Source organism: Drosophila innubila (assembly GCF_004354385.1).
Source record: "Drosophila innubila isolate TH190305 chromosome 3L unlocalized genomic scaffold, UK_Dinn_1.0 0_D_3L, whole genome shotgun sequence".
Lineage (NCBI taxonomy): Eukaryota > Metazoa > Arthropoda > Insecta > Diptera > Drosophilidae > Drosophila > Drosophila innubila.
This window is the reverse complement of record NW_022995376.1, coordinates 296,256-321,032: the sequence shown is the minus strand read 5'-3', so window position 1 is coordinate 321,032 and position 24,777 is coordinate 296,256. Positions and strand designations below refer to the sequence as shown.

Genomic DNA, 24,777 nt, shown 5'->3' with positions numbered 1-24,777 from the left:
GGCGCTGTGGAAAAATGAATTGCGCCTTTAAGGTTTTCGTTTAAGTGAAATGTCAGTAACAGAAATTGAATCGAAAATTGTAAAATTGGTTTTGTATAAACATTTTTGCCAAATGAAATGAAATGAAAATGCTTTTGTTATAGCTCTCGCAAGGTGAAGGCAGTTAATGCTACATCCTATCCGTGCCCTCTAGATCCCCGGCAGCCCCTCTGCCACTGCCACTGCCCCAAACTCTGCCACTGCCTCTGCTGCCCCTACGTATTCCGTTTCAGTCCGTGCCAAGCTCTGTTATTTTTTATTTCATTTTCTTGACTTTTGAGCATTCAGAACATCATATTTCTTGTGCCTGTTTTTTATTTGCTGTGCAAAACAAAAGCATTTCCTGCCGTCATCTCCGGACTCCACACGCACTTGTGTACATGTAATTTATTACTCATACGATCCGTATGCTTGTTGTATATGTTTGCAGAAAAAAACAGCGCAATGCTCAGAATTGTGCAAACGTTAAAGGGCTTCAATCAAAAGCTGTAAAATAAGAAAAATTCTAGTCAAATGAGAAAATATATTATATATTTAGAAAACCCAATTTTTATTGTATATTTTAAGTAAACTGAGCTTAATGCGTTAAAATAAATGGTCTTTTATTTTAAGGAAATTATAAGCAAGGGAAGCTTACCATCATCAGAAATACCAGGCGACCAGAAACTACAAAAAGCTCTCCCTCAGTCTCTCTGTCTCTCTCTCTCCTGGTTTCTTTGTTGATCAGAGCTTGCATTTTAATTGTTCGCTTGTCTTAATATTGTCTTGCTGTGAACTCTGTTCGCCTGGTATTTTAGCTGGCCGAAATTTATGAAATTGAACCTTCGGCGGTTCATTTTCGGTAAAGTATAAAAGGCATATTTTTTTGTATTTGTTTTTTTTTTATGTGATTAATTGAAAAATCTCAAAGTTACTATAACCTCCATTAATAATTCAAATACATAAACTAATAAAAATGTTAGGATCCCAAAGAGTTGGACAAGCTATAAATTCACCCGTAAAGCGATTTGTAAATGCATTTGGGGTTATGTAAAATAATATTTGATTTATTTCATATACAAAAAATCGTATAAACTTTAAAACATCCGCTGCCTATATCATTAAATATTTATTAATTAAATGTAACTTAGTTTAATTAATTAATTAGAATACCTAACTAGCTAAGTAGAACTAGAAACGAGCTCGCATTTTTCACATTGTAAAAATGACTAGTGAATTTGTAGCTTTAACAATTACAAATTACATATCATAACTATAAATATATATATATATATATATCTTCATATATCTATGTATAGTATATAACTAGCAAACCCGATTTGGCTTTTGGTTGCAAGAAAATGAATTATGAAATCAAATTGGTTAAGATGTGCAAATGAAATGAATAAAAACCCTGTAACATCGAAATCTTTTTTTTGGGTAAGTACTTCACCCACTATGCCACGATATTGGCCACAATACGACTAAGCCTAAGCCATAGTGAATTTCACAAACACTAACACTCAGGGATAACACTAGGCAAGTAAATTTCATTTTTTTCTTGTAACTTTTACCGAATTCACTTTTTTTTAAGCATATCGGACCACAGGTAAAAAAAAAAACACTTTCAAAAATTTGTATGGTTTTTTAAGTATCTATCTTTTTTATATTGGTGAGCCTGAATTTGTTATCATTACTTGAGAATGTTAAACTCATTAAAATCAAATCAACCATTAATAAACATTTAGGTCAATTGCTTTAAAAATAATTTAGAAGGACCCCTACACAAATAAAATTTTGAAATAAAAAAAGTCTATCGGACCACAAATGACAAATTTTTCTATGGTGAGACATTGTTTAAGAAAGTTTAAAACCTATTTTTCTTTTTTTTTTTGTTTAAAGGTAAATTTGCATTTATACCTTGCTTGAGAATGTTACAGTACAAAATTGTTTTCAGGTGTTTTTTCTCATCTAGGGCTCCATTGGTAACCAAGAAGTGGGTTTATTTACAATCTGGCTGTTACATAGTGTAATCACACACAGACACACACACCTACTGAATCGCACACTCGCACACGCAGAAATCTTGTACTATGCTTCCTGACTGGGCGTTGTACAATCAATAATCGGTTGAACATCGTCGCTGTTACTCTCGAGATCGGGATCGAGGCAGGCGGTCATGGCATGTGGCATTGTGCGGAGCAGTGAGTAGCTGTCCCGATGATGTAGGAGCAGCTTGTGCTGCTGATGGGCAATAAAGCTGCTGCCGCGTCGCAGCGAACGTCGCCCCATCTCGAGAATTTCCAGACTTGGATCGCGGCCAAACACAATGTTTTGATAGGCACGAATAAAGCTGAATATAACTGCCGATGCTCCACCCACGATCATCAGGTAAGATCCAATGGGCACCGCATGCGGAGCAATCACAGTGGCCAGGTAGAGCCAGCGTTTAATGGCGGGTGTTAGCTCCGAAATGCCCTATGAAATTAATTAATATTATATATTTTTCATAAGCAAATGACAAGTAAACATGATTCGATACTCAGAAAAATGTATCTTCTATATTTAAAAAAAGAAATAACCGTAAACTTTTAGTTGAGCTTATAATAAAAAAGAATATATTTCCTTAAAAATTTGTTTGTAATTTTGTGATATGCAACTTTTTTTTAAATTTTGCGCAATTTCGTGCTCGGAAGTGTTAAAACTTAGGTTCAATAAGGAAAATTTGCACTTCATTTGGGAAAGTTACTTTAAAAATTATAAAAGTTTCTTTTAGCGCCTTTTTTTTGGATGTGCAAGTACTTAAATGTGACTATTAACTCACCTCTTCCAGCCACATAACTGGAAACACGAAATCTCGAAAGTCACGCACCGGATGAACGTCCTTGGCGCGAGTGACCTTCAGGTTAAGCTGAATGCGCACCTTGCCCTCTAGAGGCACTCCAAGTTTCTAAAGAAGTAAGAAGAAGAATCAGGCATTAGAATAAGTTGAAGTCGTGAGCAACTTTATTATTCTACCGGTTGTATTTTGAAGTAGGTTTCATGTTTCTCTCGCTGCGGCGTTAGACCTTCAACCGCATCGAGCAGCTCAGGATCGGCTTCATAGAAATGCGGATTTGATATATAGACGGGTGCGCCATACTGACATGGACTGATATTCTGGAGGCCATTAGGTGCATCATAGTCGCCGGAGTCGTAGCACTTGTTCGCCGGATTGTTTGTCGAATCGCCGTACACATTGTTGGGTAATCGAAACAGATCTGCGGCGAGACCATCTTTCTCCACACTCTCAACATATTTCAGGGGTATAATGCGGCACAGATCCTTGTCGTAGATTTGTACCGTATCCGATTTGGTAATGTCACGTGGCGGAAAGAAGGATCCCTCGGAGCCGGCAATACTCGTGCAGGGACCCTCATTCCAGTGCGGCAAATGATCCATGCCATTGAGGGAATCAATATAGCCAAATTGGTCCATGCCCCGATACCCGGTTTTAATGCTGGACACTTCCGTCAGAGTGCCATTGCGAGCTATAAGTAATCCCATCTTTTCCATGGGTCTCATATGCTTTGGATAGAATCTATGTGCCAGGCTAACTAACGCATCGTCATAGCCAAAAACCAGTTGATCAGCTGTCACGTTTATAAAGGGCTTAAACTTGGCGGCAGTTAGCACAAAGGATATTGTTCTGGACAGCAGATACCCCAACTTGGGACTCAAACTAGTCAGGGTCTAAAATTGAACACGAATAATGTTTAGTAATTATTTAATTAATTATCAACTATGTTAGTTAGTTACTCACCAGCATTGGTATATTGGGCGTTACTATGGGCGTGTTCTTATCAATACTCAGTTCAGGAACAAATTGTAAGATTTTCTTATGCTGATATGACACCGTGTAATTGTTCTCATGGAATTTAACATTCACCTTCTCCATGTCTTCTCTAAAATGGCAAAATGAATCAGGCACCGGAAATATTTTAGTTTTGAAAATACATTTACAAGCCAAATACATTTTTAAATATAATAAATCTTTATTTCTATCAAAATATTTGAAAATCAATTGTATTTTATTGGATCTGAATAAACGGTTAATCGTTAAATTAAAATTTGCAAATTTTATTTTTTTTTACAAGTTTTTTTTTTGTTTCTTTTAAGTATTACTTACTTTTTATTGCAATAAATTTGTACAAAAATTGAATACAACTTTTATTTAATTTTTTAGAATCAACTCTTATTTATTTAAATAAGAGATAAGGCCTAGAAACTTTTCTGATAAAAATTCTAGATAATTGTTCTTAGCTTTGAATTTTTAAAATCTTATTTGCGATCGCAAAAGCAAACCAATGTAATACATGAATATACATATTTTGAATGATGTTACGTTTATTTTGTAATCTGTATCTTGATTGCAATTCAGTTCAGTTCACTCAGCACGTGTCGATGTCGTAGCCAAAGTCAAAGTCAGTTAGCGGTTGACAGCTGGTACACAGAGTTGGCCGTTGACAGTTGGCAGTTAGCCCAAAGTCAGGGACGGTGGTCATAAAAAAAAGATGCGACTCAAAAAACTCAAATAATAACCCAACCCAACTGAATGTCAAGTTCATTTGTAGCAGTTAGAGAAATGTTGTCAACAACAACAACAACAACGCAACAAGATAAAAAACAAACACAACAAAATGAAAACCATATAATAATGACAAAAATTTTAGCGTTTTTTTTTTTGGCATTTTTGTGACGTTTTAGGTACCGTTTGAAGCTGTCATTTGTTGTCAGCAGATTTGTGTTTTTTTTAAATTTTCTTGCTTTTGTTGTCCCTAACATTTAATCTCAAAAGTGCATTAACAAACTATTAATTACAAAAAACTAAAAGTAATCTGCAACTAAATCTCATTTATATCTGTATCTCTAAATGTTCATCACACTTTATATTCATAATATTTATTCTTTAAGAGGTACCTGAATATTTATTTTGATTTATCTCTGCATTCTTATATTTATTTGTATCTGTAAGATTGATTGATAATAGTCCGCTATTACCACGTAATGCTTTACTAAAACTGGTTTTATTTCTGGGCGGGATGTGGCCTCTCAGCTTGTTAAGCCTTACATAATATTCACAAAGTCTTATATTAAATAATCGCTCTCTCATATAAATATTTGCTTTGATTTAATGACTCAATTATTAGAAATCACGTCACAGTGGATTCATTCACAGTGGTTCAACACTGGGGTGTAGATTGTAAGCACTTTTTTTCTTTCGGTCAGTCTCGTTCGACTGCAACTGATTGCAGTTGTTGCTGAGATAATTACGTGTTAACATTTAAAATCATTAAATGGTTGCAATTGAATTAGCATTGCTATAGATATAAGAAATATTAATTGCAGAATATTATAATATGTGCGAATCAATTAATAGGAATGTTTCCGAAAAATATACCGAAAATATTTTTGGGATTTGAATATTTTAGACAAGTGCTTAAAATAAAATCAATTTATTTATCCTTTAAAATTTTATTATACTAATCAGTAGTTTTTATTTTTAGTTATTTTAAATTCAAGTTGAGTGTTAATTACTTATGCAGTAATTTTAGAGTCGTGAAGTACTAGGATAAAACTTGTATTAAAAAAAACATCCTTTTTTTCCTCGGTTTCCCTCTGCTAATTACTGAAACAACGCTTTCTATATGCAGTAATATCGCATTGGTTGAACCAAAAATAAGTAAATCAACCTATAATTATTGTAATTGCACTCATTAAGTTTAATTTAAACACGTATTTCCTAACTAACCATGACCAAAGAGCACTTTGCTAAAGCTGCCATGAAAATATTCATATTAACTTTTAGTATTTAAGTATACTTTTAGGTATTTAAGTATACCTAGAATCAAATGGCGTAACAACTTTCCCCCATGACATTTAACCCATAGAGCAACAGCTACTTTTGAGACTGTAATTATTTTTAAATAATTATATAAGTGGTACTCACCTGTAGACAAATGGACCCACTTCCTGCAGCTTGGGCTTCTCGCCGTTGAGAAATCCATCCGGATTGGTTACATTGTAGATGTATACCTTGGTTAGCCGTATAACTCCGGGTCTCTGCCAATAGTGATAGCTTAAAGTGTCATTCCACAGCCTTAAATTCTGTTTAGAATACAAATTTCATTAGCACTTGTATTATTTTGGTAAAGAGATGTACTTGCCTTTAGTATAAAGTAATCCAACCATGGTATGGATGATAAAACTATGCCTAAGATTAATGTAACTATACCAAAAATTATCACAGCTAGTCTACCTGAAAATAAATCACAAGTTTGCAAACATAATTTAGTTATTTAAAAAAAACATTATTAAAGTTATATTATTATTAATACTGTTAACAATGCGAATTATGTGGAAATAATGTGAACAGACATCGGAGACAAACGTCAATCCGAAAGTATCTCGTCATGCTTCCGTTAACAAGATCCCAACCCAATTCCCGGAGTACTTCACACCTGTTTAATGTTTATTGGTTGCAATTCGAGTTAAGACGATATTGAATTTGCGGTATTTCACGGTTGTCACTCCGACTTAAAAATGTTGATCTTGGCCGACTTACAAAAAATTTAAGATGTTATTCATGAATATCGAAATGTACTTATCACCAAATTGCAACTAAATTTTGAATGCTGATTACAAATTATTGTGTTTATGAGTCTATGCACTTAGGAGAGGGAGATAACGATAACCCATCTGCCATTACCTTGTTGGCATTTTAGTAAAGTGGGCGTAACCGACATGATGTGGGCGGTGGCCAACGTACAATGCCAACTGGTTTCGGTCACCGATTAGCCGATTAGTCCGATTGGTCCGATTGGTCCGATCCCCCCTGAAACGGTCAACGAACTGATTTAACTTCTGTGCTACAAAGAGGTTACTTCAAAAAGTGCAAAGACCAGCATTTAAACATAAATTATATTTTTCATATATATACAATAAGCATATACAGTATGTCAAGTAATTAATTTATCAAAGAAAAATAATTAAATTAAGGTCTTAGATATAATAAGAAAAACATTATAAGCTTTTAATTTTTGCAAACTAAATTATTTGTATATTTAATTATGTCACTATAATTATTTAACTAACTACGTGTATGTAGGTTTGCTATATATTCGAGTAAAATTCATTTATCGCGTCATTCAAAGCAGCTGAACTCAGCATTTTGAATTTTGATAACGACGTCAGAGATTTATTTATTTATTAATTTTTTTTTTTGAACTATAGACGCGAAAGCTGTTGTCGATATTACTTTGCATATTTTTGCGACAAGAAAGCGGTAAAGTTCAAGCGTTCCATTGACCCTGAAATTATCTTTGCCTCTTTTTAACCCTTATCTTGGCCCTGTGTCATCGCCTGAAAATCAACAAAAATGTACGCAGAGAAAGTTACGTAAAATGTCATAAAATCAAGCACAAAATGTTGACATTGTTGCTGTTGCTTTTGTGTTTTTTTTTTTACATTTTTATTTTTTGGGGCCGCTGTCAGTTTCAAGGTCAAGGGAGTAGAGCACTCAACAGTTGGGACAATCTGACCACAAAAACCGGCAGCATTTATTGCCGGTTTACATTAATCGTCTTTCGGCTTTAGCTGCTTCATTGCATTATTATTTAATATCGAATATTATATATATATATATAGCTGAAGATATATAAAGATTTATATATATATATCTTTATATAATTTCAGCTTTATTTATATACATTTACTTTCGTTGCTGCAACTGACAACGCTTGCCTAGGCCTAAATATGACTGGCGACATGGTCAATAAACATTTGGCACACAATTGATACGTCAGCTGTTTGTTACCTCTTATTGTTGCTTGTTGTTGACAATAATGCTGAATGCTCAGTTATTGTAGTTGTTGCTGTTATTGCTGTTATGGCATGTAAGAAGTTGTTGTTGTTTCAATATTTCTATTTGAGCTTTAAGCTGTTTTTATACCCTATCTCTAAGTGTTTCACTGTTGCTTATTAGCATGTAACGCCAAAATGAATTAAACATTTTAAGCACAGGAGGATTTTTTGTTGACTTCAAGATGTACATAAATAGAAGCTGAAGCTTCATTAAATATTACAATTACTAAATAAAAATATTAATATTACTTAATGATTTTAAGTCTATAGTTAAAAAATCAAAGTCCACGCAATTATATTTTTTTTTACTGACTATTAATTTTCTTTAATAAAGTCTTTAAGAATATTTAATATTCGGCACGTTTGATTAAGTTTTTCTTTCTTGCAAATATTTGCAACGCTCTGAGCTTTAATAAAAGCAGAGGCGTCATTTACAAGGGATCAATTTAATAAATACATATATATTTTGTGTTATTCCAAAGCTACTTACTTCTATATAAGTGGAGAATAAGGATATTTTGTCCTGACTCATTGATCAGTGCACAGCCTCCTGCTCGATTCTACCAAACACAATATTTTTGCCCATTTTTAATGGCCTCAGGGTATAAAAACTAGTTTTGTATAAAATTGCAAAGGAAGTGAACCCCCTTTGCTTTAAGCCTCTGAGTCGGAAACTTAATACTGGTGTCATATGCTCACTTTGTTAAAAATTACAGCTAACATAATACATATATAGTATCTGGTTTCCATCCGTTTGCTGAACTGTCGAAATTATGTACTGAATATTGCAGTCACTTAAGAGCAGCTCTCGAAGGCAATTGTTGAGGCCCAGTTAACTCGTAACTTAACTTGGCCCTAATGATAATGAGTAATTTTCTATTTTATAAACATTAATAATTATTTTCAATTTCACAAGAGCCTGTAAATTTTAACATTAACAATTACAAGCTGTAATTTACGACGGCGGTCGACAAATCTGCTTGTTGCCTTTATCTTCAAAAGCAGAATTTGAATAGATGTGGACGCGGAATTGCTGTCTGCAACGATGCAACAATGCCACAATGCAATAATGCAACAAAGCAGAGACAACAAACCGTATCTGAGCACTGAACACTGAGAGTAAACACTTTGCAACGCTTTGAAATGCCTGCAGATTAACAATTAAGCTCAGATTTCAGATTTAAGACTTCGCTTCGTTTCAGAACGTGCCCCATTGCGGCATTATTCATGATCTGACTTTCAAGTACTCAAGTATTGTTGCATTGTCTTGCTGCAATGTAAACACCTTTGTTTAAGCAAATTATTGCAATTACGAGTAGGAAATGGAGATGGAATTGCAATGGAAATGGAATTGCACTCGGACACACTTCCTTGTGCCTTGTGCCTTGGATACGCCTTACAATTTGCATTGCATTGTCCATCTTCCGATCTGCCAATCTGCGATGCCAATTAGCCCTCTACACATATGTACATACATATGTTACATATGTATGTAACACACACTCTTGTTCAGTGTGCGGCTGTTGCATTCAAAAAACCAGTTATTCTGGGGTTATTCTTCAGGACGTGCCTTCTTGGGTAATTTTGCCTTTAAGTTATCGCATATTGGCCCTTAATTAAAGCTCTTACAACTGATTCGGATGCTCGATAATAAAGACGTTCCCTGGAAAGTTTTTGTTGATGTACGAAAATGAAATGAATTACAGTTAAATAGTTGGTTAAAATAACGAGGGCATGTAATGGAAAGTGAAAGGTCGTTGTTTGAGTGGGAGAAACCCAAAGAATCGGTCGAATGGAAGTAATGCTGTTTTTTGTGCTCATATCGATTATAATACTTAATGTTTTGAACGGGGAAGCAAACTTTAAATTCAGACACCGTAACGTCTGTATATTCTTAAATATAAATAATATCTTTGAAATTTGTCGATATATTTTCCAAAAAATTCTACAAACATCAATAATACCAAAATAAATGTATTTTTTAATTTGGAAAATAAAATTTCTAAAATACAAATTTTAATTTTGATGTTTTTTATTTAAAAAAATGATCTGCTGGACATGACCTAAATCAACTAAATCAATTGCACATTTGGTTATACAATCTTTAAACAGAAACTCACTAACTTGTTATTGCTAAAGACTCCATGTTATGAGCATTGGCCAGTGCAGTTGGCAGCAGTGATGTAAATTTAGGTCGAAACTTCGATGTCGATGTTCATCGATGTTTACAAAATGAAAATTCGATGGTGCATAAAACATCGGTCAAAAACTTCGATGCATCGATGGTGTCCGATGTTCCGTTTGTTTTGTTAAAAAATCAAAATTCCATTAAAAAAAAATTAAGCGTTGATATCGGATATTTATTATTTGAATTTAATAATATAATAAAATTTTTGTTTTTATAACATTAACAGTTTTTTATTGACAATGTTTGAAATAAATATTATCACAATAAATTCCGTTGATTCAATTACGTTGATCCTTTTTTTTGATTAACAATGTTTTAAATTATAATTATAACAATTAGTGCTTCCGTAGCAACCATATTTATTGTATGTTTTGCTTTCATAGCAATCTTAATCATTACGACCGATGGGTTTGTCAAACTTCGATGCATTAATGAACATCGGTATCTGCAAAAACAACGTAAAACATCGCGAAACATCCTTAAATAAAATTCGATGTGCGATGCATCGATGTTTTTTTACATCACTAGTTGGCAGTTAGCAGTAAACAGTTAGCCAGATAGCCAGAGTTGGCTGAGACTTCTTCTTGCGAGACTTTAGAGATTTGTGTAGACACTCTATGAGTATGAGTACGAGTATGAGTATGAGCTCGAATTTTAGCAGGGGCAACTACCGCGCGTATTTCTGTTCTGTTTGTGCTGAGCACATAAACGGAATCTCAAATAGCCGTCTTTGAGTTGGACTCAGAATTGGCCAAAAACGTAGCTGTTTTTCTTGTGTTAATTGTGTTAATTCTTGGCTTACTCTCTTGAAGTTGTTTAACGCTCATGTATAGTACATATATATATATGTATATATATATGCAACAGTTCCCATGCCCATATTCATGTCCAGAGCTGGCTGTATCTATCTCTATCTATAACTCAGTCTACGTCTACGTCTCCTTCGCAATCTCCTTCTCAGTTTTGGTCTCTCTCAGCATCAATTTTCGGATTTTGGTATTTCACTTCTCTGCCTCTGACTGTGGCTATAACTCTGGGGCTCGGCCTCTTGATGTCTTGTGCTCGTAGTATATTGATTTGGCAACATTTTCATATTTGCTTTGTATGTACGAGATTCGAGAGTGCTTACAGTCGTACTTGTACTCGTACTCGTACGCGTATTTGTTAGTTGTAGTATTTGGCAGCTAATAGTTGTTTTTAGCCCAGTACCCAAAGAGTATACAGACTTATGGGTTGTTGGCAATCGACAAAAATTTTGGTAGAGCTCTAGTCATAGAGCAAGACTTTGCAAACAGGTGAACAAGCCCCCGAACTCAAGGGTTGGGTTCGGGCCTTGGACCTGTGTAATACAAAAGCCATTTATGTTTTACCAAATGAAATTTTATATTAAAAAAAAAATTATTTTCGACCAAGACTCGATTTTGATGGTAAGGGTCCCCCCTTTGAAATATTGAAAATTCAAAATTTTAAATCTCAAGTTTTCACTTTTAATCAACTCCTTTTATCGTAATTAGTATAAAAGAACACTTTAAATTTGATTCTGAGACCTTTCATTTTATTGTAAAATATCATGTCAAAATTAAGAAAAATTTTGGCTTGTAAAGTTGTTAGGTCAAAGGCTTGAACAACTTCGAACTGGCATAACTTTGACAAAACCCATCCGATTTTCAAGCGGAATGTCATTTTGATCATTTATTCTGCATTCAAAATTTGTTAAATTCGCTCAATTCGTTGATTCGGTTTGATTCCTTGATTTAAATATGACTCGCTGACTGATCAGCTGAAATCAGGCTGAAATTTTCACACAACATAGCTGAGACAATTATATTCCTTTTTATTCACTTATGTTGATTTCATTAATTGGATACTGGGCATCTAACAGTCGACCATCGCGACTGTAGCATTTTTACTTTTTGTTGTTGCTGTTTCTGCAGCAGACAAAATTGCACTGGTCAGTATGGTATGAGTACTCGTACGAATACTCGGAGTTGTATTCGTATTCGAATTTGTGTTCGCGTGGACTTTTCAATTGCGATTTATTATTTAGCTTATTTTGCCTTTGCTTCGCTTCTGCTTCTGTTTTATGTTGTTTTTTGGTTTTTCTTGGTTTGCTTTTCACGTTGTTTAGCATCGTATTGGAATTGCTTAAGCACCGTGGTGCGAAATCAATTGAAAGTATTGCTTCAAGTGCAGTTAGCGGGCTTGTTGAGCTTCTTCCTCTTATTGAGAATTATCATTAACATATTAACTATAATATTAAACCAAAAAAAAAATCTAAATATATCTATACATATACGTATTAAAATAGACTTTAAACGAAACCTTCGGGGCAGTGATAATGACGAGATGAGCGACAAAACTCATAACATATCTAGTCGTAATGCGCAATAATGCGACGCACAGGTTGCTCGGCAATTATTCTAAGTAATAACAACATCAACATCATAATAACAATAACTGAAAATAAAAAAACAAGTCTACCCTAGCAATAAATCTATCAGATATTTAACAAGCCAATCATAAAGTCAAGCACGAAAATCTTTATCAGATCGCACGCAGATTACCGGACACGTAAGACACAAGTATTTAAAATGACAAGCCCAATAATTATTGGTAGCATCTGAAGGCAACAGATTGGCAAAGCCAACAACAAGACAATTACAAATTTAGCATTAAAAAGCGCAAAATACTTTAAAGATTATTCCACTCAAACGTCAATTGACATCAAGAATTTTGGCCAAAATAATGACAATCAAAACCATATTCGAACCGAAAGCAAAGTCAACGAAACCGAAAGCAATTTGGCCAAGTTCAGAGAGAACACGGCAGAGAGAGCGAGAGAGAGAGAGAGAGAGTCAGCTAGTTAGTGTTCTTGGTCATGGTTGTTGTTTGCATGGCTGAGCTCAGCCCAGCTCAGCTGAACCAGCTCACACGTCGTATACGCAATGTTGTCTCTCGATTGGCACAGAACGCGGCTAACTAGGCAAGTTTAAAGTTTTGTGTCTCTGTGTCCGTTTCCTTGATTTCAATCTCACTGCCTAGCTAGTTGCATTTGCTTTTCTTGTTTTGTTTTGATTTTCGCTTTTTATTTCGTTTTTTTTTTTTTAAGTCTGTATCAGTTTATTGCCTTAATGTTTTTTTTTAGTTGTTTATCTCGGTATTTTTGGCCAAATACTCGTTTTGCATTGCAGTTGCATTTTGCAGTTCTTGGATGACCAGTTTTAAAAAAACTTTGCAGTATTTACATTACTAGTCGATTGTTTTTGTGGTTGTTGTTGTTTTTGAACTTTTATCTATATAGTATACAGTTGTTGCTGGCTTTAAGCAACAACGAAGCGTTTTTAACAAGTTATAAGTGGCGCACAACTTGTTTAGCTTTTTTTTTGGCCAAGTAAACAACAAAGTACACAAAAACAGCCACAAAACGTTGCCAATTCGGTAGTTGATATTGACTTTAAGCTGGCTTCAATAATTGTTTTTAATTTAGTGTTAAAAAACGGCAAGAAAAACTAAGAATCTTAAATGGTTTTTTTAATATGTAAGTTTACAACTAAAATCGAATCCGAGATCAGATGGAAAAATTTAACGAAATTAATTACATTTAAATGCGTAAGGAAATAGAAGGCTTAACAAAATTAATCACATTTAAATGCGTGAAGAAATTAGAAGGTAAATCATGCACACTTTTACCAAGTTATGAAACTTTGAAGTTGGTAGAACCTTTAACCTAGCAACTTTACAAGTCAAAATTATTGTCCAATTTGCCATGATTTTTTACAAGAAAATAAAAGGTGTAAGAAACAAATATTAAAGGTTGTTTTATACTATTAAGTATATAAGAAAATGATTAAAAGTGAAAACTTGAGAAATGAATTTTTAATTTTCAAAACTCCAAAGGGGGGACCCCTACAATCGTAATCAAAACCAAGATCCAGACACAAAATATTTTTCTGATCGAAATAAATTAAATTTGAATGACACTCCGCTTGAAAATCTGTTAAATTTTGACTAAGTTTACAATTTCAAAATTATCTTGCGTACAGAAAATAAAAAATTATTTTTCGAAAAATATACCAAAACCGATTTGGAAAATGAGTTTATTATGGATAAGGATCTGTCTATGCTACTTCGAATAAACGGATGGCTTCGATTAACGGTGCCGGTTTTATTTCCTGTTTTTGTTTATATTTAAGCAATTTCAATACTTGTGCAAATATAAATTATAATTATTAGTATGTGCAATTAATTATATAATTATATACTATTTATGCATGGAAATAGTTAAGCATACTTACTATTGCTAATCTTAATGCCATGTGATATTAACATGGAAAGAGGCGTCCCTCTGTAAGTTTCATGGGGGCGTGACCGACGCCCGCTGCGAGTTGGCACCTGTGATTGTTGTGGTTGTTGCTGCTGGTGTTGTTGCTGTTCTTGCTGCTGCTGTTGTTGTTGTTGTTCTCGCTGGTGTCGACGACCACGCCCACAGCTGACCCAGTCAAGTATGTGATCTCTAGCCGTGCGTCCATATCTCAAATAATGTTTTTCTAAGCCCATACTTCAAGTCTGTCCAATGAAATCGGAATAAATGGAAATAGCGTTAGCATTAAATGAATTAATTTAGCTATGGCTTGTTTTAAAGTAAACAACATATTTACGAGCTGTAATTAAAATATAATTAATCTAATCTTTATTGCCTGGGGTCAGTGTCTAATTCTTTTCACTGATTAAATGCTCAATTACAAACTCGAGGGACTCTGTTCAGAATATTATATAGATGACTTTTGTGTCATTGATGCGCCTCAGTTGCATTTTAGAGTTATTCTAATAACCGCTCAGAATGTCCGGTATTACAGAAACCCCAAGAATTCTTGAATTAATTAAGCAGACAACAAACAATTAACGTTTATATTAAGTCTAAGTTGATAAATACTAAGTTTATTTATATCGGCATAAATATTCATACAGCGAGACACAATTCATTAGGAATAATCAAATAGATATGCTCTAGTCTAATGTACTCGATAATGAGGAAACAATTAAAATTAAAAACGTACCTCCAAATATTCCCTTAAAATTTAGAAAATATTAACCTCTTAGATTAAATAGAACCTTAACATTTTTTAAGGCATCCTTTTTTGAATATACCTGAATTCGTCTCAGCTATGTTGTGTCAAAATTCCAGCCACCTTGGTCTAACCGTTTGGGCTGCACAAATATCAGTCAGTCAGGACAAACAGTTTTATATAAGGAAGAACCTATTTTCATAAAGTTGCTAAAGAAAAGAATATTAATTCCCTGAGTGATTGCTTGCTTTTCATGTTGGAATTCCCATCATATCACTTTAAAGGGTATTGTCTAAACTAATTATAATAAAATATTTGTCATTCGATGCAACATATGCAAATATATTTGTAGTTGGGTCCGGCATATTTCAGTTTGTTTACATATTTTAAATGCAGCGATTAAATTAAAGCAAGACCTCCTTCATTGTTTAACATTTTAACAGTAGGTAAGTCGGTAATTGAAATCTGTTTGGCTGCACGAATCTCTATGACGACTTAAATCGATGGCATGACAAGCATGAAACAAAAGACTCTGGCAACGAACTTGCCAGCTAAGCAAACGCTTTCATAATTAATGTCTCATGTTTTAAGATCTGCGGTTCATCTAAAAGTGTATGAATCATATATTGACTCGCTCTCTGTTATAACGACCCATAACTAAATGAAAACTTCATTTTTTTTTAATGTACACTATTTTTTGAGTTGCTCTGCTAAATTAAAGCAACTTTCATAATGAACAGCGAAAAGTTGTAGTGTTGTGTAAAGGTAAAAAAAGATGAGCAAAAATTATTTAATGACAATTAATGACATTTAGTTTTTTGCCCTGTTTTCAGTTTTAATTGCCGCTTGTAAGACAAAACATTGTCAACTGCTATGGGCCAAGTTCAAAAGCCCTGTCTGCCCTGGCGTCTGATTTAATATGCGCCAACTTGGCTATGGAAACAGATACAGACACGGATAAAAAGACAAACTGAGAAACATTTTTTCATCTTCAGGCTGCGCCTAATGAGCATAAAATAATTAAGGCCATTTTTAATTTGCAACCATTTGCGCAATGAGGAAATAACCAAGATCCAGACCCAAAGGCTGTAGAACAACCAAATATGGGCAAAAGGGAAAAAGAACTGCAAATGCTAAAAATAAATTAAATAAATTTTGATATTGAGAAAGTGGGACAGCAAGAGAGGAAGAAGAAGAATAAAAAACTATATACAAAAAGATGAGATGAGTGCAATGAGATGAGAGAAAACAAACATTTGCTCTGACAAGTCCTCTAGGTGCGGAAAATTAGGAACAGTTTTTACAGTTTCCTTGATTAATATACCAAAGACATCGTAAACAGATATAAACAATTTAAATATTACAAAAAAACTACGAGTATTATTGCTAATTGATTAATATATACATATATATTTAAAGATATATAAATAATCTTGGAAATTAATACACACAATGCAAATTAATTTTGGACCACTTAAGCAAACTGACAGACTATTTACAGTCAGGTTATATACCACATTTTTATGGATAATAAACTGAATACAATTGTTGTCACTTTGAATTCTACAGTCATCAATTATAATCGAATTTATACGACGTTAAGATATATTCTATGGTGCTTTTGATGCCAATCCAAATTCCACTTTTCGTACACCTCAATTAACGGAGCATAAACGCCAAATCACTTTCCCACAACTTACGGCTCATAAGCGCCATTAATGCCAATCCATTAAGAAGTCTCAAACACAACCGAAACTCAAAACTGTAACTAAAACACGTTTTAACAATTTTCTGCTTATTTTCACACATTGACTCCGGCATTTTGGCCGGCTACGACTTGGTCACCTGGTCACTTGGTCGTCTTGGCCACCTCGACTTCATTTTGGCCCGGCTCGTGTTCATTTTACTTCAGCCTCTTTGGCATAAGTATTATGTAAGTAAATGCAAGTGGCACGTCAACAAAATAAGTAATAAACAAAAAGAAAAGATCCAACAAAAATGCATCTGTCCGAAAACGAAAACAAACTATCTAGAAATCATTAAAAAATAACGCAAACATTTGCGTAAATAAAGAATTTGCGTAAAATAACAATAACAGCAAAGACAAAAAGTAACAGTTGATCGAGAAAAAGTTGTTTTAACTGTTTTTCGAATTTTCAAAAAGACAAGAAAATTAAAATAAGAAATGATATATAAAAAACTATATTTTTTCTTTCCAAAAGAACGAAATAATTTGTTCACTAAATAAAAATGCTCATAATTGATTTTTGTATTTTAAAAATTTTTAATTTTTAATTCAATGAACAAAAAAAATACTTATTTTTTAGCTCGTTCTAAAATAAGAAATATATTTTATTTGCAAGAGAAATTGTGTAAGTTTTTGCTTATGTCAAAACACTTTCTTGACTCACAGCATATTGCAAAATTGCACAAATACGAAATCTATTGACCCAAATTCAGTTTGTATAACCAGACGGGCACATATGGCAACCGATGCGATGGTGCAATTACTCCAGCCGGCAATCCAGCTCCAACTCCAACTTCAGCTCCAGTTCCAGTTCCAGCTCCATTGGGGCTTTCTAACATTCCCAACAGCTGATGACGATATTGAGTTGGGCTTTGGTCAACTCATTGGTAATAGTAACACTTTCGATTGCACCAGAGGCGCATGAGCTGTTAGCCAGGCCAACAGCCAACAGGCAGCTAACCAGCTAAGCAGAAAACCAAACGGGCCATTCCAGGCAGAAATAAGTAGGTTGCTTGGCCAACAGGCCACTAAGCCAATAAGCCACTGTGCCAGCCACTGACTGGTTGGCATTTAACAACGTCTGCAACGTACTACCAATCTTCTTGCCTGCTTGCACTTGGTATCTTTTGGTATCACTTGGTTGTTATTCCCACTGCGAGGCATGAGTCAAAATTTGAGATTCATTTTTGGTTTCTTTCAGCGAACGCTACGATTGTAAATTTTACGAATTTAAATTTGTATTTATTTATATTTAGTACAAATATTGAAACTAAGCATATTTTAATTTAAAACCACTCTTTATATTTGAAAAATCTAAAGTTCGAATATCTGACCAAAAAGAAGTGCAGATAACCGCAATGACTATCGATTGTTGTCAAGTTGACGCTTCCACTCTTACTTGGCTTGTGATATGTGGTAGCTGTTCATTAAAGTGCCATTGTTGTTGTTGCTGTTGGTATTGTTTGCTTGGTTGTTGTTGTTATTGCTCCCAGTCGAAAACTGTGCACTTGTTTATTTTGACTGTCTTGTTGCATTGTTGCATTAATAAATTTCACACAGCATCCAAAGAGGACGGTGAGGAGTGAAGGTGGAAGGGGAAGTTTAAGGGGGAGGGGGTCTATCTGCACTGTGAAGGTCACATACCATTTATCTTTCTCCTTCTCTTTCAGCTGTTCCGTATCCAGTTTTGTTGTTGTTTTCACCTTTTTTTACTTTAGCTTCATTTTATGTACTTTTAATAAATTTTTCGGTTAATTTTGTACACCTTATTATTTATGTATATAAAATTTCAATTTTTTGCAAGCTTAACTGCAACTTCAACGAAGTCATTTTGGGCTGATTATAGAGAGAGGAGCACTTGAATGGCTTCATAAAGCCAATGCCAAAGAGGCACATCTCATAATTGGCAACGTTGGGACGCGTTAATTGGCAAATTGTATGCAATTATTGAAAAGGGAATCAGCACGGGGCCCTATAAGAAAAGTTCCGAAATGTTTGAGATAACTGAAAAGTTCGTTCATCTTTCGCTCTGTTGACATTGAGACTTCCCAATATTGCGGAAGTTGCCACTGTATGGACAAAAAAAATTGAAGACGGCCAGCCAGCATAAGTATTTAGCCATAATTACAGCTTACACATGGACCAGGTATTCATTAGAGCCAAGAGTCAAAAGCCATTAAATCATATATACCGCCAATTTCTTTCCTTATGCCAAACAGCACGAAAGATTTAAGCCAGCAAAATATAAGTTATGAGCTTAACAATATAGATGCATTTAAAAATTTAAAAATAAAAAAAATTATCAAATAATAATTTAAAGTATTAATAAGTATAACACTTATTATAAATTTTTTTTTATAAAAATGTTTGAATTTTAAAGAAAATGGACGACCATGGAAAAAATGTATATTAAAGCCAAAAATATTATGTTTTCCAATTTTGATGCAGAGTTAAAATAGAAGCCAAAACAATATAAAACTGACATTCCGCGAGAAAATCGGTTGAGATTTGACAAAGTTATGAAGGTTTGAATATCTGAAATAGTGTTTAAGGGAAAGTATGGATAAATGAACAGTGAACATATCCATGGAAAAAATTGATGGGGAAGCCATAAATATTATATTTCCCAATTTTGATGCAGAATCAAATAAAAGGTCAAAATAATATAAAATTTACATTTCGCAAGAAAATCGTTTAAGATTTGACAAAGTTATGAAGGTGTGAAGTTTTGAAATAGGGTCTTAGGGAAAGTATGGAGAAAATGGACAGTGACCATGTCCATGGAACAATTTGATAGTGAAGCCAAAAATATTATGTTTTCCAATTTTGATGCAGAATCAAAATAGAGTATTAAAAGGTATAACACTAATTATAAATTTTTTGAATTTTATATACAAATTTTGATGCAATAGATGTATATTTTTTATAATAATGTGCATGCCTTTAAAAAACTTGATAAAAAATTTAGTAAATAATAATTGTATTAGTTACAAATTATAATGCAAGATATATTAATTTTCTTTATTTATTAATATTATTTCATAATTTACATTTTCAAAATTAAAATCGTTACGGTCCCTGATTTCAGTATTCGCGAAGTTGGATATATTTTCCTAAGCTACTGCTCCAACTGGCATCTGAGCCATGTAAATCGTTTCGCTGAGCTCAATTTACTTAAGTTGGCAACACTTCGAGCGCATCAAATCATTCTAGCAACAACAAGCAACCAAATTTTGGTTAAATGTTATTAAGTAATTTAACATTTGACTTTGAATATGTTTGAAGTTTATTATGCAATTTGCAATGACGCTCGCAGCATGCTCAAAAAATAAAAAAGTATAACTAAAGACTTAGGCAACGAACTGGACACGCAATAAGGAAAGGTTCATAAAAAGTTTGTTTAAGAAAGTTGCTTTAAGTAACACAAAGAAGTTGTTTGAAGACGTCAGCTAATTTAGCCTTTCAATTTGATGAATTTCATTAATTTAATGTTTTTGAATGAATTTTCTAATTAACCTTATTAATCAATACGAAAGAAAAGATGCTTAAAAAAACAGAAGATATGATATCTATTAAATAAATGCAGTTCATGACTCCCAACGCCAAATTCGTTCAGCTCGTTAAGCTTTAAAATACCTCAAAGCGTTAACACACTCACAATATGTTCAGTAGCCGGTCTAAAATTCTGCTTCAATTATAGCCAAGTGGCTTTTAGCCCTCTGTGAAGCCTCTGCTGTGAGCTGACTTGGACTCGGCAATTCTTGCTAACTCAGCAAATTGCCACGCGCTCTTCTCTTGACGGTTGTCGGTTCGTCGGTCGGTTGCCGTGGCAAATCGTTGAAGCGTGGCAGCTTCAGCGCATTATTGGCTAACAATTTTCCAATAGTTACAGGTAAATAACAACAACAAGCACTTTGTTGCTTTTTTTGTAAGTGCGTCTAGTTGGCTGTGTGTTGTAATTTATACGTTTATTAACCACCACTACTCTCTCATTCTCTTTGTCGCTCTTTTTCTTTCATCTATGATCATTTTTTTAGCTTTAAGTAAGATGCAGAACTTTTTCTTTTATATTTAAAATTCGCTCAAAACTTTGTTATTCGAAATACTTTCTTGAAACCAGTGATCGAAAATAAACAAAAATTAATTATGACAGTTATTTTTGAAATACCCCACTTGGTTCTAAACATTTTTAATAGATTTTTATAGTAAAAATAAGTTTTATTTCCGATCTCAATTTAAAAACTAATATTATTTGAATTATTAAATTTCTCTGCCTGCCTTTCAGAGCTGACACTTGGAACGAAGGCCGCCAACGAAGCGTGGCAACAATGAGGCCTTAAGACAAAGCAACAAATTCAATTCAAGCCAAAGTCAATCCTGACCTAAGTCAAAGCATTTTTGATTGGATTGGCCTATGTCTGACTTTGGGGCTCAAGTGGCTGATAGATTGATGGGTTTCTGGCACATTAAAGCGAACCACCCGAAAATTATAAGCTTATCAATAGGCAAATCATATTGCTATTAAAAAAGCATATAGCATACATCATATTATATAAACGTTGTTATAAGCTTGTCGCATGTTCAGTTTATTAGCAAAATGTGCCCGGGGCACAACAACAACAATAACATCGTGTGGCAACATTGGCAGAAAAAAAAAACAACGCCGTGAATCACATGCTTATGTCAATATTTCAATTTAGCGGCTAAGAAATGCCAAAAAAAAAAATATATATATATATATTCCCAACAACAAAGGCAACACTTTGTCATGTAATTGTTGCTCTTCACCTCATATAGGGGCTTTTTTTTTTTTTAATATATTGCACTTAACTATTTTGCATTTTGCGGTTTATTAAGACGACTTCTGTGCCTGGCCATTGCCAATTTTACGAGTATGTATTTGTGGGCGTATGGGCTGGCTAAAAGGCTGAAAGCCTAAAAGGCTGGATGTGTGGATGATTAGCTGGTAGTTGGTAGTTGGCACTACTGTAAAGTTAAGTGGTCAAAAGAGTGCTGACAAAAATTGAAATTGTTGTTTGAAAGTGAAACTTGGTTTGTGGCATTCGGTAATTTTTATTTTAATGATTATTTAGGAAAAAATTACATCCTCAAAAATGATTAGCAACTATTTCTTCGTTTTTGTAAATGCAATCCACTGTTTACAGCTGAGCATACGATAAGTTTCTATTCTTATAAATTAGCAAAATTAACAAGATATACTAGGAAACAAAAAAATAATGTCTCAAGTCACAAATATTTTTCTGACAATACTAATATTAATAACTATTTAATGTATTTAGATCTTTATCCCACTCACTGACTAGAAATATATATAAAACACAGTAATTTTCTCAATGTGTAAGCTTTGACCCCGAATTTTACCCTCTTACAATTTGAATTTCGCAAACATCGTCTTGTTGCACGATAAAATTCTCTCAGCTATGTTGTGTGTAAAATTCATCCTCCCAGGGCTTATGGTTTGGGCTGTGCAATGATCAGTCAGTGAATGAGTGAGTCAGGACAAAGAGTTTTTTACATATAGATTTGCCAAACTTCCCTATGGAAAAGTTAAAATTTAAGGAACAATCATTAATATATGAGTGCCACTTTTTTTTGCTTTATGTTGACAAATTTAAAATAATAGCTATGATTTTATTATAATAATAAAACATTTTTATTTTATCATTACAGACAATTAATAAACTGTATATGGAATTCGAACCTAGGAATTAATTGCTCTTCATTTCCAATCTCATGCTGTTCCATCCAAATCCAATGTCAATGACAGATCGTGCATTGAACTACAAACAAGTCGAACGAAGAGCATAAATAAATTGAAAAATGCAATAAATTGAATAAATTTGAACCAGCCTTCAAACTAAACTCTTTCAGAACTTTCGACACACCTCAAACTGTTAACTGTTAACTGTAACTAGCATTTCTTTGCGATGTTTACATACAATTTCACACTTTTTTTATTTCCCTTCGTTTGCTGAACGCCAACACAAATAACTATTATTTTAAAACCAAGACCCAACTTGACATTGACTTACATATTTCTAGTAAACTCTTGTTAATATTTTTTTTAAAGTTTTTAAACTTAGCTAGGTCATATTATCGCGACTTTTGTGTTGTTGTTGTGGTTGTCGCTTGTGCTAAAACAAGCAATACAAAAATGGTACAAAGATTACAAAGCGATTCAACTTTGTAGGCTTTAATTTTAGTATCTGATATAGCTAAATCAGGAATTGAAAATAAGAGTTTTGACCTTAAAATAAAAAAACACACTGAAAAAGCTTATCTGGATAAATAGAAAAGTCATATATAATCCAATTTTACTATTTTTTTTTAATTTTTTTCTCGTATTAGAAAAAATGGTAAAATTACTATTTCAATATTTTATTATTCAAAACAAAAGTTATTGAAAATTTTTTTAAAATATCAATAAAGATATTTCATTCTACTAATTATATGTTTTAATAAAAATATGGGCTAACTTTAACATTTTTTTAACATATTTGACCTCTACATTGACCTGACCTTTAGAAAATGCCGAACTTTCTAAATCAAGATAAAGAGGGTGTTTGACATTAATCTCTTTATCAAAGCTACGTGATTGTGGTTGCATATTTTGACAAAAGTTTTATGGCATATCAAAAGTCAAAATAGTTGTATACATTTAATTAAAACTTAAAAGGTCGACACCATCTATGAAAAGTACTACACATAGCAGATTGCGCAACTATTTTTTTGCAGCACTCTCTTGAACAACCAAAAAAAATTAAATTAAGTTTTATTATTAACCCGAATAGCCCTGAGCTTTTTATTCGAGTTTCTTTATGGGACTTTCAGGACTGATAAATTTGAGGTCGCTGAATTCGAAACAAACATAATTTTTGTTTGTCCTTGTCAGGATAATCGACAGGACCATATTTCGGCTGTTACCATATGGTAACGCTAGTACCCACTGGGTAGTGGTATTTTTAATACTACAAAATACGAATATTTACGAAAAAGTCTAATAAAAACAGCTTTATCCAACAGGGGGCTCCTCCTTGATATATATGACCGTATATATAACATAGCTGCCATAGGAACAATCGGGGTCAAATTCACCTTTTGTATGGAAAACTTTTTTATTTTTTGAGATATCTCAACCAAACTCACAGAATATGCATTTAGGTTGGTTTTATACATCCTGACTAAATTTGGTTCAAATCGGCATACTATATCAAATAGCTGTCATAGGAACAATCATATTTTACGAACAAAACAGTACCAAAACGCGAGTAAAATGTATGGAAAAAACCTGTACCCTGTCGGCACTAGCGTTACCATATGGTAACAAGAAAAAGAAAAGCGTAAATTTACCGGGAAAAAATGTTTTTTATTCCGAATGTTTTTCATAATTAAAAAAGCATTCTTATACCTTTTTAAAGTTGTGTGCATTTCATATAGCTCAGTACTAAAATTAGTAAAACGATTTAAATTTACTTGCGACGAATTGCCAAATGCCGTTTTTTTGCACTGCAGAATGCAGTAAGCAACTTAATGCGCATTTTTCGATAAGCTATCTTTAAGAGATTGTTTCAATCAAATTTTTATCAGTTAGAGACAACAATTTAGTCTTAGAATATCATATTAAAGTTAGTCTAATTTTAATATGTTGTCTAAGAATTAAGTTTTAATAAATGTCTATTGCGTGTTACCATATGGTAACGCTGGGGCTATTCGGGTAAATATCTATTTAAAATATTGCCAAATAAAAAGTCAAATTCGTTTTAATTGCCTACGGATTGCATATGTAAGTGCCTCACAGTTTATTCGACCCACTACATATTAAACGAGTGGGTCAA

The 24,777-nt window shown here is 33.4% G+C and overlaps 1 protein-coding gene across 2 annotated transcripts in view; it reads right to left on the bottom strand.

The window, feature by feature from the left end:
- Positions 1-1,065: 1,065 nt before the first annotated feature.
- The window catches only part of LOC117788584 (lysosome membrane protein 2), a 28,478-nt gene continuing 4,766 nt past the window's right edge, over positions 1,066-24,777 (bottom strand). For both annotated transcript variants that reach the window (XM_034627373.1, XM_034627372.1), the window contains exons 2-8: positions 14,404-14,674; positions 6,225-6,316; positions 6,008-6,165; positions 3,821-3,962; positions 3,037-3,750; positions 2,843-2,968; positions 1,066-2,496 (exon numbers count right to left, since the gene is read on the bottom strand). In XM_034627373.1, the coding sequence (XP_034483264.1) occupies positions 2,110-2,496; positions 2,843-2,968; positions 3,037-3,750; positions 3,821-3,962; positions 6,008-6,165; positions 6,225-6,316; positions 14,404-14,665 (1,881 nt within the window). In that variant the 5' untranslated portion in view covers positions 14,666-14,674 and the 3' untranslated portion in view covers positions 1,066-2,109. The remainder of the gene's footprint in view (positions 2,497-2,842; positions 2,969-3,036; positions 3,751-3,820; positions 3,963-6,007; positions 6,166-6,224; positions 6,317-14,403; positions 14,675-24,777) is intronic.